Source organism: Archocentrus centrarchus, chromosome 20 (assembly GCF_007364275.1).
Source record: "Archocentrus centrarchus isolate MPI-CPG fArcCen1 chromosome 20, fArcCen1, whole genome shotgun sequence".
Classification (NCBI taxonomy): Eukaryota; Metazoa; Chordata; class Actinopteri; order Cichliformes; family Cichlidae; genus Archocentrus; species Archocentrus centrarchus.
In genome coordinates, this window is record NC_044365.1 from 26,123,504 (window position 1) to 26,136,171 (window position 12,668).

The 12,668-nt window shown below is 41.9% G+C and overlaps 3 protein-coding genes across 5 annotated transcripts; 2 read left to right on the forward strand and 1 right to left on the reverse strand.

Annotated features, from left to right (window-relative positions):
- Positions 1-334: 334 nt before the first annotated feature.
- si:ch211-140b10.6 (protein POLR1D) lies at positions 335-3,794 on the forward strand. Of its 3 annotated transcripts, none has more exons than XM_030756746.1 (3): positions 335-466; positions 929-1,003; positions 3,423-3,794. In XM_030756746.1, the coding sequence occupies exons 1-3, from the start codon at positions 441-443 to the stop codon at positions 3,766-3,768; spliced, it is 447 nt and encodes a 148-aa protein (XP_030612606.1). In that variant the 5' UTR covers positions 335-440; the 3' UTR covers positions 3,769-3,794. The 3 variants fall into 3 exon arrangements, with proteins under 3 accessions (XP_030612606.1, XP_030612607.1, XP_030612608.1); XM_030756748.1 differs by having other exon boundaries at positions 395-519; XM_030756747.1 differs by lacking the exon at positions 929-1,003 and having other exon boundaries at positions 338-466.
- A 1,546-nt stretch (positions 3,795-5,340) lies between these two features.
- On the forward strand, positions 5,341-8,900 carry pdx1 (pancreatic and duodenal homeobox 1). The gene is made up of 2 exons (XM_030756788.1): positions 5,341-6,309; positions 7,961-8,900. Exons 1-2 carry the CDS (start codon positions 5,937-5,939, stop codon positions 8,338-8,340), a joined length of 753 nt encoding a protein of 250 aa, XP_030612648.1. The 5' UTR covers positions 5,341-5,936; the 3' UTR covers positions 8,341-8,900.
- Positions 8,841-9,750, reverse strand: urad (ureidoimidazoline (2-oxo-4-hydroxy-4-carboxy-5-) decarboxylase). Its single transcript, XM_030756789.1, has 2 exons — positions 9,481-9,750; positions 8,841-9,330 (listed from the first exon to the last, which is right to left on the reverse strand). The coding sequence occupies exons 1-2, from the start codon at positions 9,653-9,655 to the stop codon at positions 8,981-8,983; spliced, it is 525 nt and encodes a 174-aa protein (XP_030612649.1). The 5' UTR covers positions 9,656-9,750; the 3' UTR covers positions 8,841-8,980.
- Between the last annotated feature and the right edge of the window lie 2,918 nt (positions 9,751-12,668).

Below are 12,668 nucleotides of genomic sequence, written 5' to 3' on the forward strand. Positions count from 1 at the left end.
CATGTCGATTCATAGTCAAAAATAATGAGTAATAACTGCCTAAAAAACAGTTAACTTAAGCACATATATTTTGTCTATCTGGCAGTTTTACATAAACTTTTTTAATGAAATGAGGAATTAAAACCAACAAGTGCTGCATTACTTTCAATTCAGTAAAGAGTCCCGTTTTGTTAACTGTGCAATAAACAGCGCCCGCACTGAAATGTCAGGTTGTTATCCTCTAATTATAACATTACTCACCCAGTGTGTTATTTTGCGAGATGGCATAAAACAGGACGGTGAAGTTGGAAAAGAACAGGCATTGCTCAGGGCAGCAAAAATGAGCACGGGGTCCTCGGTTGAAGGACCTACTGAGGGGGTAAACAAGCGATGTTACGTTAATTAACGATCGTCCATCGATTTTAGCGCAATAAACTTTGCGTGTGACCGCGTCTGAAGAGATGACAGAAGATAACGAGCTGGAAAAGTATGTAGCTGTTTCCATATTCATCGTCAGTCCGTATTTGCGCACATTTGCAGGCAGGTTTCTTCTAATCCGTCGGTTAAGGATTATTTTATTTTATTTTATTTATTGTATTTTTTTTGGGGGGGGGGGGGGGGGTATTGTGTTGTGAGACGCAAAGCCTGCCTTCATAGCATATACCATCAGCTGCCTGTGCTGCTGTGCTGTACGGTTAAAAGTAGATCAGCGGGTCTTCTCTGCTGGGACTGTGCTGATTCAGCAGTTTGGGTCAAACCAGGACACTGCCCCCCCCCCCGGCTCCTAATGACTCACTTTCTCTCCCGCATCACTCTGTTTTCTCTCACTTAATTAGTTTATTCTCCCCTTGGCTCCCCCTTGAGGATTTGCGCCATCTTTGTCCTCAGCTTCTCCCCGTTTCTCACCCCCCTTCACATGAACCGTGTTTGACTTTATTTATCCATCTAGGCGTGCGATCGAGGAGCTCCTCAGGGAGACTGACAGAGCCCGAGTGAGAGCAGAGACCATGGGCCCTGCAGGATGGTGAGCACTGTGTCTGACATGCCATCTGTCTGACTCTTACTTAGCTGTTTTAATAAAAAGACTTGGTAGTTGAGCCTCACATGTGTTGTACTCGCAGCAAACACCTTTCATTTAAATCCAGTACAGGATAGAGATAAGGGAGGTGAGAAATGAATCTTAAATTTCATTTATGCTCTGTTAGAAACTGCAACCAGATGAAGTTTATACCTGCTCCAAGATTCACAAACTAGAACAGAATAGAATTTATTTGTCATTGTACAGGTGTACAACGAAATTTGGAGCAGCTCCAGAGTGGTGCATACAATTAACACACATCATGTGTCAAACACACACACACACATGCATCTATTGCACAGTCCTTAGTGATATTGCACAGGATGTTCCAAGTGGTGGCGGTACAAATGTAAAAGACAATTCATTTCTTTTGGGCACCATTTTTTCCTATAACCTCTGAGCAAAGTTTGAGTGTCAGTGTCATGGGATATATCACAATTTCAAAAGCAAAACTGCACATATGTAAAAGTAATATTAACGTAGTATTTAACTAGGACTGTATTAGAAAGTGAGTTTGATTGAGAAGGAATCATGGCAAGAAGATGACCCTAGTATGAGACCTTTCTTTCATATGATGTGACTTGTTTTGACCACCCATCTGTCCCACATGGTGATCCTTAAAAATGTACCAAAATGCACTTTTAGAATTATTTTTTTTGATGAATTGGCAAAAAACAGACTTAAAAAAAAATCCAGGTTACAAGTGCTTGCTTCTGTTGTTCTTCTTTTGCTTTACATCATAGACATTAAATTGGTGCAGTTTTGCTTTTGAAACTGTAATATGTCCCATGGAGGTTTACTTTAAACTATGAGAACTGTGGTGACACAGCTTTGAAAATGTCTTGTTGCTGTCTCCTCCTAAGTTATTAGGACTCAAACATGCTGGAAAAAAAAATCATACAACTGATACAAAGTGAACCATCCTTAAGTACTTGGAGAGCCTGTAACTCATTTTGTAGTATGAAAGATATAATTTTGCACATTAAATATGCTAAAGTTATTGTACTAAAAAAGAATAGCTGATACTGAGGAGGACAGATGGAAGGCACTGATTGATTTTTCATTGAATCTGTTTAGATTTATGGGCTCTAAACACATTAGGTCCCATGCTGCTCTGGGCTTTTTAGATCAATGGGAAAGGCGTCAGTAAAACGGGGTTGGAAGCTGTGGTCGACTGCACACATTTGATAACAGCGATGCTCATGCATTAGTGCATAAAGTACAACTAAAGAGCAACTCTTTCTCAGATGACTGAGGATGTCAGTGCAGGATAAAATCAGACTGTCATCAAGAACCGCCCTACTGTAAAACATTTACAGTAGGGCTGCACTACATTCATCCCTCATTACAAAGAACAATGCCCATTTGAATATCCCCAACTGGTGGATGAGCACCTGTGTAGCGTACAGCGGCAGTGCAATACAGGGCTCAATGTTTGACCCCGGGAGGTGGACAGTCCTCTATCATGGTTTGGCCCCTCAGCAGGAAGGCTCACTGAAAATCAATATAAGCCTTTTTAATGATGGCCTTGTGATGAAAAAGTTTAATCCTGGAGGTAGTCATCTCTTCCAGGCACCATCCTCATGGAACTAAGTAGTTTAAATATGAAAATATTGTGAATTTTATGTTGTGGCTTTCACAGTTGATATCTCTTACTTTTTTTTTCTTGAATTTGTCACTTGTCTATAGCTAAATATTGAATAAATATTTAAACCAGCATATCTGAGAATTAATTTCTTGTCAATAAAAAGTCTTGAGGTATTATTTCATATTACATTTGCTCTATTATTGGCTTTTCTCTCTCTAAGGCTGCGTTATTAGGGTCATTGACAGGATTCTCTAACAAGTCTAGGATAACATATAACCAGTTTGGTAATGTGTAAAACATCTTAATAATGCTAAAAATGTTGTTATTGAAATACTTGATGAAAAAAACAATATATAATACTGAGGTCATGAATCCAAATCAGCCAGTTTAAGCCCCTGAGCATGAGGTTTTTTAAAAAAAATGTTTTCTTATTTTAAATGCCACAAAGACATCTAAGTGTTATTTCTGAGGATAAACTCTATGTGGAAAATTACTAAAATTGTTTATTGATTTTGATGAAGGTTTAATACTGGAGTCAGCCCATTTAATACCGCAGTCTTTCTAATCAGTTTCATGTGGATTCAAAGGCAGAACGAGCAGAAACACTCAGTATCCTCCGTGGTAGCTGCAGCCCTGTCTGTGAGGAATACTTTTTTTTTTAAAGATGAATTTGTCCAGTGTGGTGGTTATTAGCTCTGACCTCAGTGATTACCATCCAGCTGTCTCTCCAAGTGTAACATGTCTAACTACCTTTTGCGTCCTTCACTTCTCTGTCAGGTTGAAGTGCCCTCTGCGGAGCACCAACAAACGCTTCCTCCTCAACACGCTGCGCTCCACCGGCCTGCAACGCCGCACAGGCGAGCCCGAAGCCGGACACTCTACCACAAGGGGGCGCCGGAAGAGCGAATCCCCGGACAGAGGCCGAGACCGCAGCAGAACACCTCCCAGAGATCATAAGAGTAATGGAGGCCACATTGATCATAAACATCATCACAGGGAAGGCCGCAGAAACAGAGATAAGAAGCTGGATAGAGACAAAGACAGACGCCACAGAGGCGACAGAGAAAGGAGACACACTGATAGACCAAGCGAGACAAAGACACACAGAAACTCCAGGAGTTAAAATAACACACCTGTGTGTGTGTGTGTGGGGGGGGGGGGGGGGGGGGGGGCAGCACTTCTCTGGAGGTGGACTTAAAACTTAGAGGACCTGCTCACCTGGCTTAGAAGACTTTTAAGTTTTTGTTACACAAGATTGCAAACATGGAGGATTATCTTACATTTAAAAGGATCTCAGTTGATCCTTTTAAATCATTTTGATGCTTCTTGTTTTCCCAGTAAAATTTGAATAACACATGAAGGAGCCCTGTAGGAAATCTTTTTATTCATCCCACATGTTTATGTTCTCCATTCTCACATGACTCACAGTGTGATGTAGTTATGCTTCACCTGTAGAAGAGCAGTCTTTGTTTCAATCACAATTTCATTACCATTTTTCTGTTATTATTCACTTGTCATGATGTTTACATAGGCCACGCTGATTTCACCATTGGGTAAGCACATTTTATCGCGTGTCCAACGTTTTGACATGTATATACCAGCTATCAGAAACGGTTTTGTTTGTCAAAGGAGAAAAAAAAAAACCCTTTGTTTTCCTGACACTCCTACATGCGCCTGTGCTTGTGGACAAGTGGTCTCCAAAGGATTATGTGCGGGGTGAGTTTGTAAGTCAGCAGCGAAGTATTTTAACTCTTTAATACATACAGTGTTTTCACCTTTTGTAAGATTTGAGGACGGGCGGAGACATTTGTACAGGCCTTTAGTGTCCTATCCATTTGGCTTGCTTGGGGCTTACCCTTTTTTATTGTTCCAGTTATATAAACGTGACAAATGTCAGGCTCTTTGGCCCCAGTTACACAGAGGTCTGTTACAGCCACGTTAAGCTGCATCACTCCTCGCTTAGGCCATTACGTAAAGAAAAAAAAAAATTATCTGCCTCTGGAAAGTTGGCTAAAGTGCATCTGAGGCGCATCGTGCTTCATAAATCACTTTGTCTCCACTGTAGAGGAGAATGGCTCAGGTTAACTGTTTCCTTCCTCTTTGAAACAATAATCAAATATAAACACCATTAAGCCATAGTGCAGGCGGTGTTTTGTGTAGAATTGGTTTACTTGAACTTTATTGCATCGCTGAGTGCCCCATTAAGATACAGTCGAAAGTGCCATAATTGCTTCTGAAGAACTCCGGGCAAATATAGTCTATTGATACACGCTATCGAGGTAAAAGCCAGATCTTCCTGCAATTTTGCCTGAAAATAAGTAAATCACGGTTGTCTCGGCGTTGCGTAAAGGCGACACCGGAGAGCTCGCGGGCTGTGGAGACACGCTCCGCGCGCACGGCTGTTAATTGAGTTCAGTCCAGTCACTCCAGTCTAATTGGTTTAATGGCGCGAACGCTCGCCGCTGCTAATGGCCAGCAAACACGGGCGAGAGTGCAGCGAGCGAAGTGGCCGCATGAGATCTTGTTTTTTGTCGCCAAGCTACCTGCGTGCAGAGACGGCGAGCCCACGCACGCGAAATGGTGTTAAATGATGCATTTACAAAAGTATAATGGGTGCGTTTTGAACGAAAAAAGCAGATACATTAAAAAAAGGGGGAGTGGGGGCGAGGGGGGGCTGTATGGCGTTCGAGTTTTTCACCAGAGTTTCCAAGACAACTGTCTCTCCACGCAAGGCTCTTATCTGGCAGGTCAACCAATGTTTGCGCCCATACATATCGATTAATCAACCTCAGTTTGCAGACAAGAGATATATCCATATAAAACGTCGATCGTTGCAGTGTTTGAGGACAATCCAGCATGGTCTGCGCGAGAAACGTGCTCCTATTAGGCGCTCTAGATTAATACCTCCCTCTTTACCCCACATGTAGAGACAACAGTTGCACGGTCACCTGTTGCTGTTGCGGTCGGGGGCACAGTTGGATGCCAGGTAAACCTTGCGGTATTTACAGAGTTGCATTGATTTACGCACTGGCACCAATTTACTGAAAAACTCCCACAAACTGCAGAATATCCTGGAAACTGGGAGCTATCAGTCTGCCGTTTTGAGCAAACAGTGAAACCAATGGCTTGGGCGCTGCGGGGTCACATGGTGACAAAGTGACACACCTGTGTGGAGCCGTAAGGGCCTCGCAGTTGCGCCAGAGGCAGGTAGAGCTGAAGGTCCACGCCGAGGTAGGGCGCAGGTACGGAGGTGTGCGCAAACGGCCCCGCAGCCACGGGTCCTCTCCAGCCATGAATCGGGACGGTCATTATTATTCCTCACAGGTTTTTAAAGACTCATGCGCGTACCAGAGATCACAGGCTGATGACTACAGCCACAGCCCGCCACCCTGCCTCTACATGAGCAGACCGGTCCACTCCGTCTACACACCGTCGTCCATGGGAGCCTTGGAGCAGGCCGGCCTTCCTGACATTGCCCCTAGTTACAGTCTACCGAATATCCGGGAAGATCCTGGCGTCCCTCAGCTCCACCACCACCATCAGCAGCCCCTCCAGCAGCCTCCAGATTACAGTGACGCTGGGGAACAGAGCAGATATCACCTCCCATTCCCCTGGATGAAAACCACAAAATCCCACTCACACACCTGGAAAGGACAGTGGGCAGGTAAACCCTTAAACAGATCAACCGATGCTGTGATTGTGAGCGTAATACAGAATCTCAATGGGGATTTACAATTCTTGATATTACTTTAAAGTGGGCTTCAAATTCAAATATGTTTACATAATTTTGTAGCCATCTAACAAGTGACTTTCAACTCTTTCTGAGGCCAACAATGTTGATATGGTCCCAACAATACGATCCTGGGTGTTTCAGTTTATCTGTCAGTCAATTTGTCAAAGGCCCGGCAGGTGAGCGGCCGCTTATTATTAAGTCTTAACGTCACAAAAATGTGAGTTTTGTCAATACAAAACATTTTCACAAACTGCCTATCTTAAGTCAAGAGTAGCTTGATAATAGGCTTTTGTATGTCCATGTCGCCTTTGATTGATGTGGTCCTGTTAACATGGGGGGGAAAAAAGAGAGGAAATTTATTTATATTTACATCGAGTAGTAATGAAATTGTAAAGCAAACTATGTCATTCACAGAAGAGTTTTTGAATGTTAAACAAAACTTGGAGACGCTTTCTATGGAATGCATTTGCGTAAAAGCACTGTAGCTGTTAAAAGTTTTCTTTTCTTTTTTTAAAAGACCAATAAGGTTCTCAGACTTTTGTTATAGTTGACAAAATTCCCAGAAAATATTTCTTTTGGGTTTCTCTCTTAATGGAAATATTTTATAAATGATTCAGCTAAATAAAATTGGATACTGTATATCTACTGTCCTGTCTGATACTGTAGCCAGAAGATTTGCTCAACTTTTGTTATATTATTCTGACATATTTATTGCAAAGTGTTGACCTATTACTTTAAGAAGTTTCGAAACAGTTCACGAAGTTTAAAATGCTTCTAAAATCTGCACGGATATGTTCAATGTAATATTTCATTACGTCCCCAGCGTTAAAAAAAAGAACTTGCAGGCCTACTTGTATTTATGCTCTAAATGAATAAAATATCCTAATTAAATTTAGGGTTGCATTAAAAAAAAAAAAAAGCTTTATTGAAAGTAGCTGATGCGTGACTGATAAGCTGCAGATATATTCAGGGCTTACTTTTCTGTAATATTTAGAATCTTATTTTTTCACTTGACTGTTTTGAATTTGGAAATATGTTTAGAATTAAGTTGAGCACGACAGTAACAGGACATCTTTTGAATAATCAGGTCAGTAAACCGTAGAGCTGTGACCGAGAGCTCTCCTTGTGAAGGGATATTAAATTCTCGGGCGAAAAAAAGGAAAAAATGCTCGGGGGACTCTAATTCTTCCAAAATTTCTCTTCTTAGTTTTTGTCTTCCACAATAAAACAATGCATTAACATAAAAAAAACTTTATACAAGTCACAGCGACTGTACCAAATTGGACTTCCCCTTTGCGGTTTATGATATCTAATTTTAATTCGCTTGAATAATCCCCCGCAATAATCACCTGTTGTCACCAGGTATTTGGTTAGTGCTGGTTGAATACAGAGTGACTACAGAGCCTTGATTACATTAATTTACAAGATTTTTGCATCAATAGAAAATACTTGTCATAGTTTGTAATTAAACCTGTAAATTTATACTTGAAGTGCTTCAGATTTTATTTGGAGCAAAACTTTATCTTTTAGAAAACTCTTGTTTGTTACACATTTCATTTGTAAGGGCGCTGTGTGGTTTCAGGGTCTTACGTGATGGCGGAGAATGAGGAAAACAAACGCACGAGGACTGCGTACACGCGCGCCCAGCTGCTGGAGCTCGAGAAGGAGTTCCTGTTTAACCGCTACATCTCGAGGCCGCGACGCGTGGAGTTGGCGCTGACCCTGAGCCTCACTGAGCGCCACATCAAGATCTGGTTCCAGAACAGGCGCATGAAGTGGAAGAAGGAGGAGGACCGGAGGAGGGCGAGGGGGGCTGACCCGGACCAGGACTCCTCCATCACCTCTGGTGACCAGGGGGAGGCCGCAGGAGGGGTTTCCTCCTCAAATGGACCTCACACCACCACACCCCCCATATCCCCTCTGCACGGGCTCTCCGCATCTGGCTCTAGAGAGAGCGCATAGATCCAGGGATACTCTTAAGCCTGGGACCTGAAGTCATATTTAAGGGATCATTTTACTTTTGATGGAAACTCAAATCCACATTTTAGGAGAGCATTTAAAAAAAAAAAAAAGGTTGAGAGTCATTATTGGGGAAAAAACTCTACATTTAAGGTGTGAGGTGGCATTTTTGTAAAGTGCTCATTTGTAGGGACGCCCCTCTCTGAATTTACTCTTGGACCACCACAAGCCCCCGACTGGATTTTACAACCTGTCGTTTCTGAACGTATTTAGTGACATTTCTTCATGCTGATCATGAAAACATTCTCTGAGATATGTTCAGCACCAGATGGCAAAGACCATCTTTCTGCAACAACTCTCACACCGGTTCAGGCTTTGCAGTGAATTGTTATTCACCTCAGCAGGCGACAGACCACAGTCATGTTTATGAATGCGTGTTTTTCATACATCTGTGTCCGCTTGTATATACATTAAGCTGTATTTATGGGGATTGTTAATCAGAATCAATGATCCACTTGTTTTATTGATTGAAGAATTTATGAACACATTTCGAATAAAAAATATACCACAGCCTATGAGCCTGGATGTATTGGCATTTACAAGCAAACTGGCGCAGGAGCACTCCAACACAATCTACAGTACTTCATAATTTGTTCGCGGCATCAGTGAGCACCAGACTTTGGAGACGCAAACGGCAGATCTTCTTCACCTCCTCGATGCCGCGCTCTCTCTCCTCTGCGCGCTCGTTCTGACAGCGCTCGGTCAGCTGCCGTAAGATGTTCGCTTTGTCGTTCATCCGGGCGCATATGACAAACGGGAAGCCGAAGCGCTTTTTGTACTCCTCATTGAGCCGGGCCATGCGCTCGGCTTCCGCCGAGGCCAGCGTATCCATCCCGGCTCCCGCCTGCTCCTGGTGCGACTCCCGGGTCAAGGTGCCCCTCAGGAGGTCCCTGCCGGCCAGATCGGGGTGACACCTTAGGATCCCCTCTTTGCCTGCACATATGTTGATCGATAATTTCTCTCAATTCAGAGCATTAAACTGAAACAGAGCTACTCATGAGGGCAATAGCCCCTAAAACAGACGCGTAAATGTTCATCAAAGCTGAAAAGTAAAAACGTTAATAAACTGGGTCCGTCCGTCACCTGATTCTGGGAGCTCATCGATGAAGTCACTGATGGCAGCCTCCAGAGCATTTAAACTCCCAAAAGGGCGCCTCGACCACACAGCGGCTGTTATAAGAGGACATTTCTCCACCACGTTACCGAAAGTATTCACAAAATCCTCGTATGAAAAAGCATTTACTGCGGAAATATCCATGATTTATGGGAACACTCTTTAGTGCTGGCACAGACAGTGTTTGTCGACCTTTAGACAACACTTTGCAACAAGGGTTAACGCACCGCTGGACACACAGAACAAGGCCCCCATGTCTGGCTGTGGTTAATATTTTCTTATGGAAACTACCAGTCATCTGAGACTGGACAAAACAGTTTTTTGAGTGTAAAGGCGCGTGCACAACAGTGATTTAAATTTTAGATGCAGGGTCCTTATTCACCATGCAACCTCTGATCTTTGGTGCCCCCTAGCGCATAAAGTAAACAACAATACAAGCCAGTTGGATATTCATTCCAAACAGCAGCAGTCTGGTGCAGCGATCATCCAGCTATCAGTCCCTTAAATGGACGTTATTAGCAGTAATCAGCCTCATAGACATGGGCCAGTAGGGGCCGTCTCCACCTACTAGCCAAAAAGTGACTGACTGCATTTAAACTGTTGTAAATGACTTGTTGACCTATATATCTCTTATGAAATTTTGAGCGAGAAAGAACATTTCTGCAACAAGGTAGACGCTGCAATCACTTTTTGGCAAAGTGACCTTTATATATTATTTATTTTTCAGGGTAAAAACTGTCACTGACATTAAAAATGTCTTTTTAAAGAGAAATCTGGTCAAGAGGGCAGCAGAGGTCACAACAACTACAACATCACAGTTCTATGAAGGTATTTTTAGCACTTCAGTGGAGTGTCTTTGTGAAACAAAAATGTAGACTGTGGTTGAAGAGAGTAGTTATGCACTTTAACCCTTTCATGCATAGTGGTCACTACAGTGGGCAGCTGTTGAAATGCTGTTCTCTTGTATATGCATTTATTTATTTGCATATCAGGCAACACAGTGGACCCTTGTGCATCATCATTTCACTGAAAGTAAAATACGGAGCTTGATTGTATCTTTTGTCCGCTTTTTTAAAATTCCCATGACCTGACCAAAACTGGTATCTAGAATGTCTCCAAAGTTGGACTGAACATCACCCTCCGTCACCCTGCTGTAACTACACCCATCAAGCAGAGGTTGACTATTCATCCTTAAAAAAGGGAAAACAGGATTTAGTTAGGTATTCAGTCATTTCCCCCATATCACTATTTTGTCATAATTTGAGGGCTTCATTAGAACAAAACACATAAATGATTTCAAACATGATGGAAAATATTCTAACAGGCAACAGGAAGCAATCCTGTTGTTCTTTAAACTCTCATGATCACCAGGATTACCTGAAGATCATGTAATGTGGTTTATTTAAAAAGAAGAAAATATGAGTGCATGAAACTGTGTTTGATCGAGGAAGCTTATGTGGGTAGGCTGAAACCTGGATTCTTACGTGCAGACAGTGGTAAGACACCACTCTGGAACCCCAACTCCATCAAGGATGTCAACATCTTGGTCAAAGTTGTCACTGGCTGCATCAACAATTCTGTGTTCAGTGACTTCGGTCAGGCCAGTTGGGAAATAGACATGATAGCCACAGATGTGAGGCAGTGCCTGACTTCTGTATAGGAAACATAGTGCCCCATTGCACTGAGCTCATCAATGAGTGCCTTACTACCAAACAGATGATGTATCAAAATGGTAAGTCTCAGCATGATTGGTGTATAGATCTGGCAGCTCTGTGCAATGAGATCAAGATGGATGGCAATCTCAAAGAGACTGTCCTTTGGAGCCGGGTTATGACCACATGTTTGGTAATCTGTAGGCATGTGAATCAACACACCAGTTCCCAAAGTCATACAGAACATTGGGCACATAATTGCTGCATTGGAGACGTGATAGATGATCACTGCTGACATATGATTGATGATCATGTTCAACTTGTTCCATGATTTTCTTCAATATGCCTGCAGCTCTGTGCAATGTTTGGTTTTCAGAAAGACTCTGACTTGTCTGTGGAAGTGTTGTCTCATGGTCTTCTGTGTTTTCCTGTGAGTTGAGCAGCTTCCCTCACTGCATAACCTGCGGGCATGTTCTCTGCACACACCCTATAGCCAGGGGTTTCTTTCAGGTGAGATACTTGATACATCATGTAACTTTAGACGTTACACCTATTTGCTACTGCTGGATTCAGCACAAACTCACCTTTCCAACAAGTCATCATATATATATATATATATATATATATATATATATATATATATATATATATATATATATATATATATATATATATATATATATATATATATATATATATATATATATATATTTATATATATATATTTATATATATATACACACCTTGTTGAATTTTACTGTAAATCCACACACAGCAGTAAACCTCAGAGCAGCAGCTGATCACAGCCTGTACATAAGAAAATCTTTTAGAGCTCACACTAGAAATTATTGTGAGCTGGGATTCTTTTCCCCACACTGAGCCACTACAACCGATCTTAGGGTCCTCCCACTTGCTGAATCCCACTTTAACCCCTGACTGTACTCATTTTTCTGTTTAGGCGATGAGGCAGAGTCACCCGCTACGATGTAGGTAACAGCAAAAAGAGTTTTATTTAAAAAAAAAGAAAAAGAAGTTCCACATAACAGTGAACAAGCTGAGTGCAGTTATTAAAGATTGAAATAAAGTTTGAATCCTTGTAATAATATTGATAATAATGGCATAATACTACCACTAATAATAATCAAAGATAATATAATTTTATTATTATCTTAATATAGCACAAGGTTCAATTATCTTAGCACAAAAATAGCTGGTAGAAATGCCCTCCAAAGAGCTACTTTAACTTTCTTACTGAGTACATTTCAGGGCCTGTACTTAGTTGAACCAGTAGTACTTTTTAAAACAAGTATCTGTACTTCTACTTAAGTACAGAATGTCTGTACTTTTGCCACCTCTGGTTATGTTCTTCATCCAGCAAAAAAAGCTGTAGTATTAATTCAGGTTTTGTCTCTGAGTCCTGCATTGTGGTCCTCTGCCTTGCCTGCCACAGTACATGGCATTACTGACACTTGCCATGTTTAATGAAGGGGAGGGGGACAAACCTG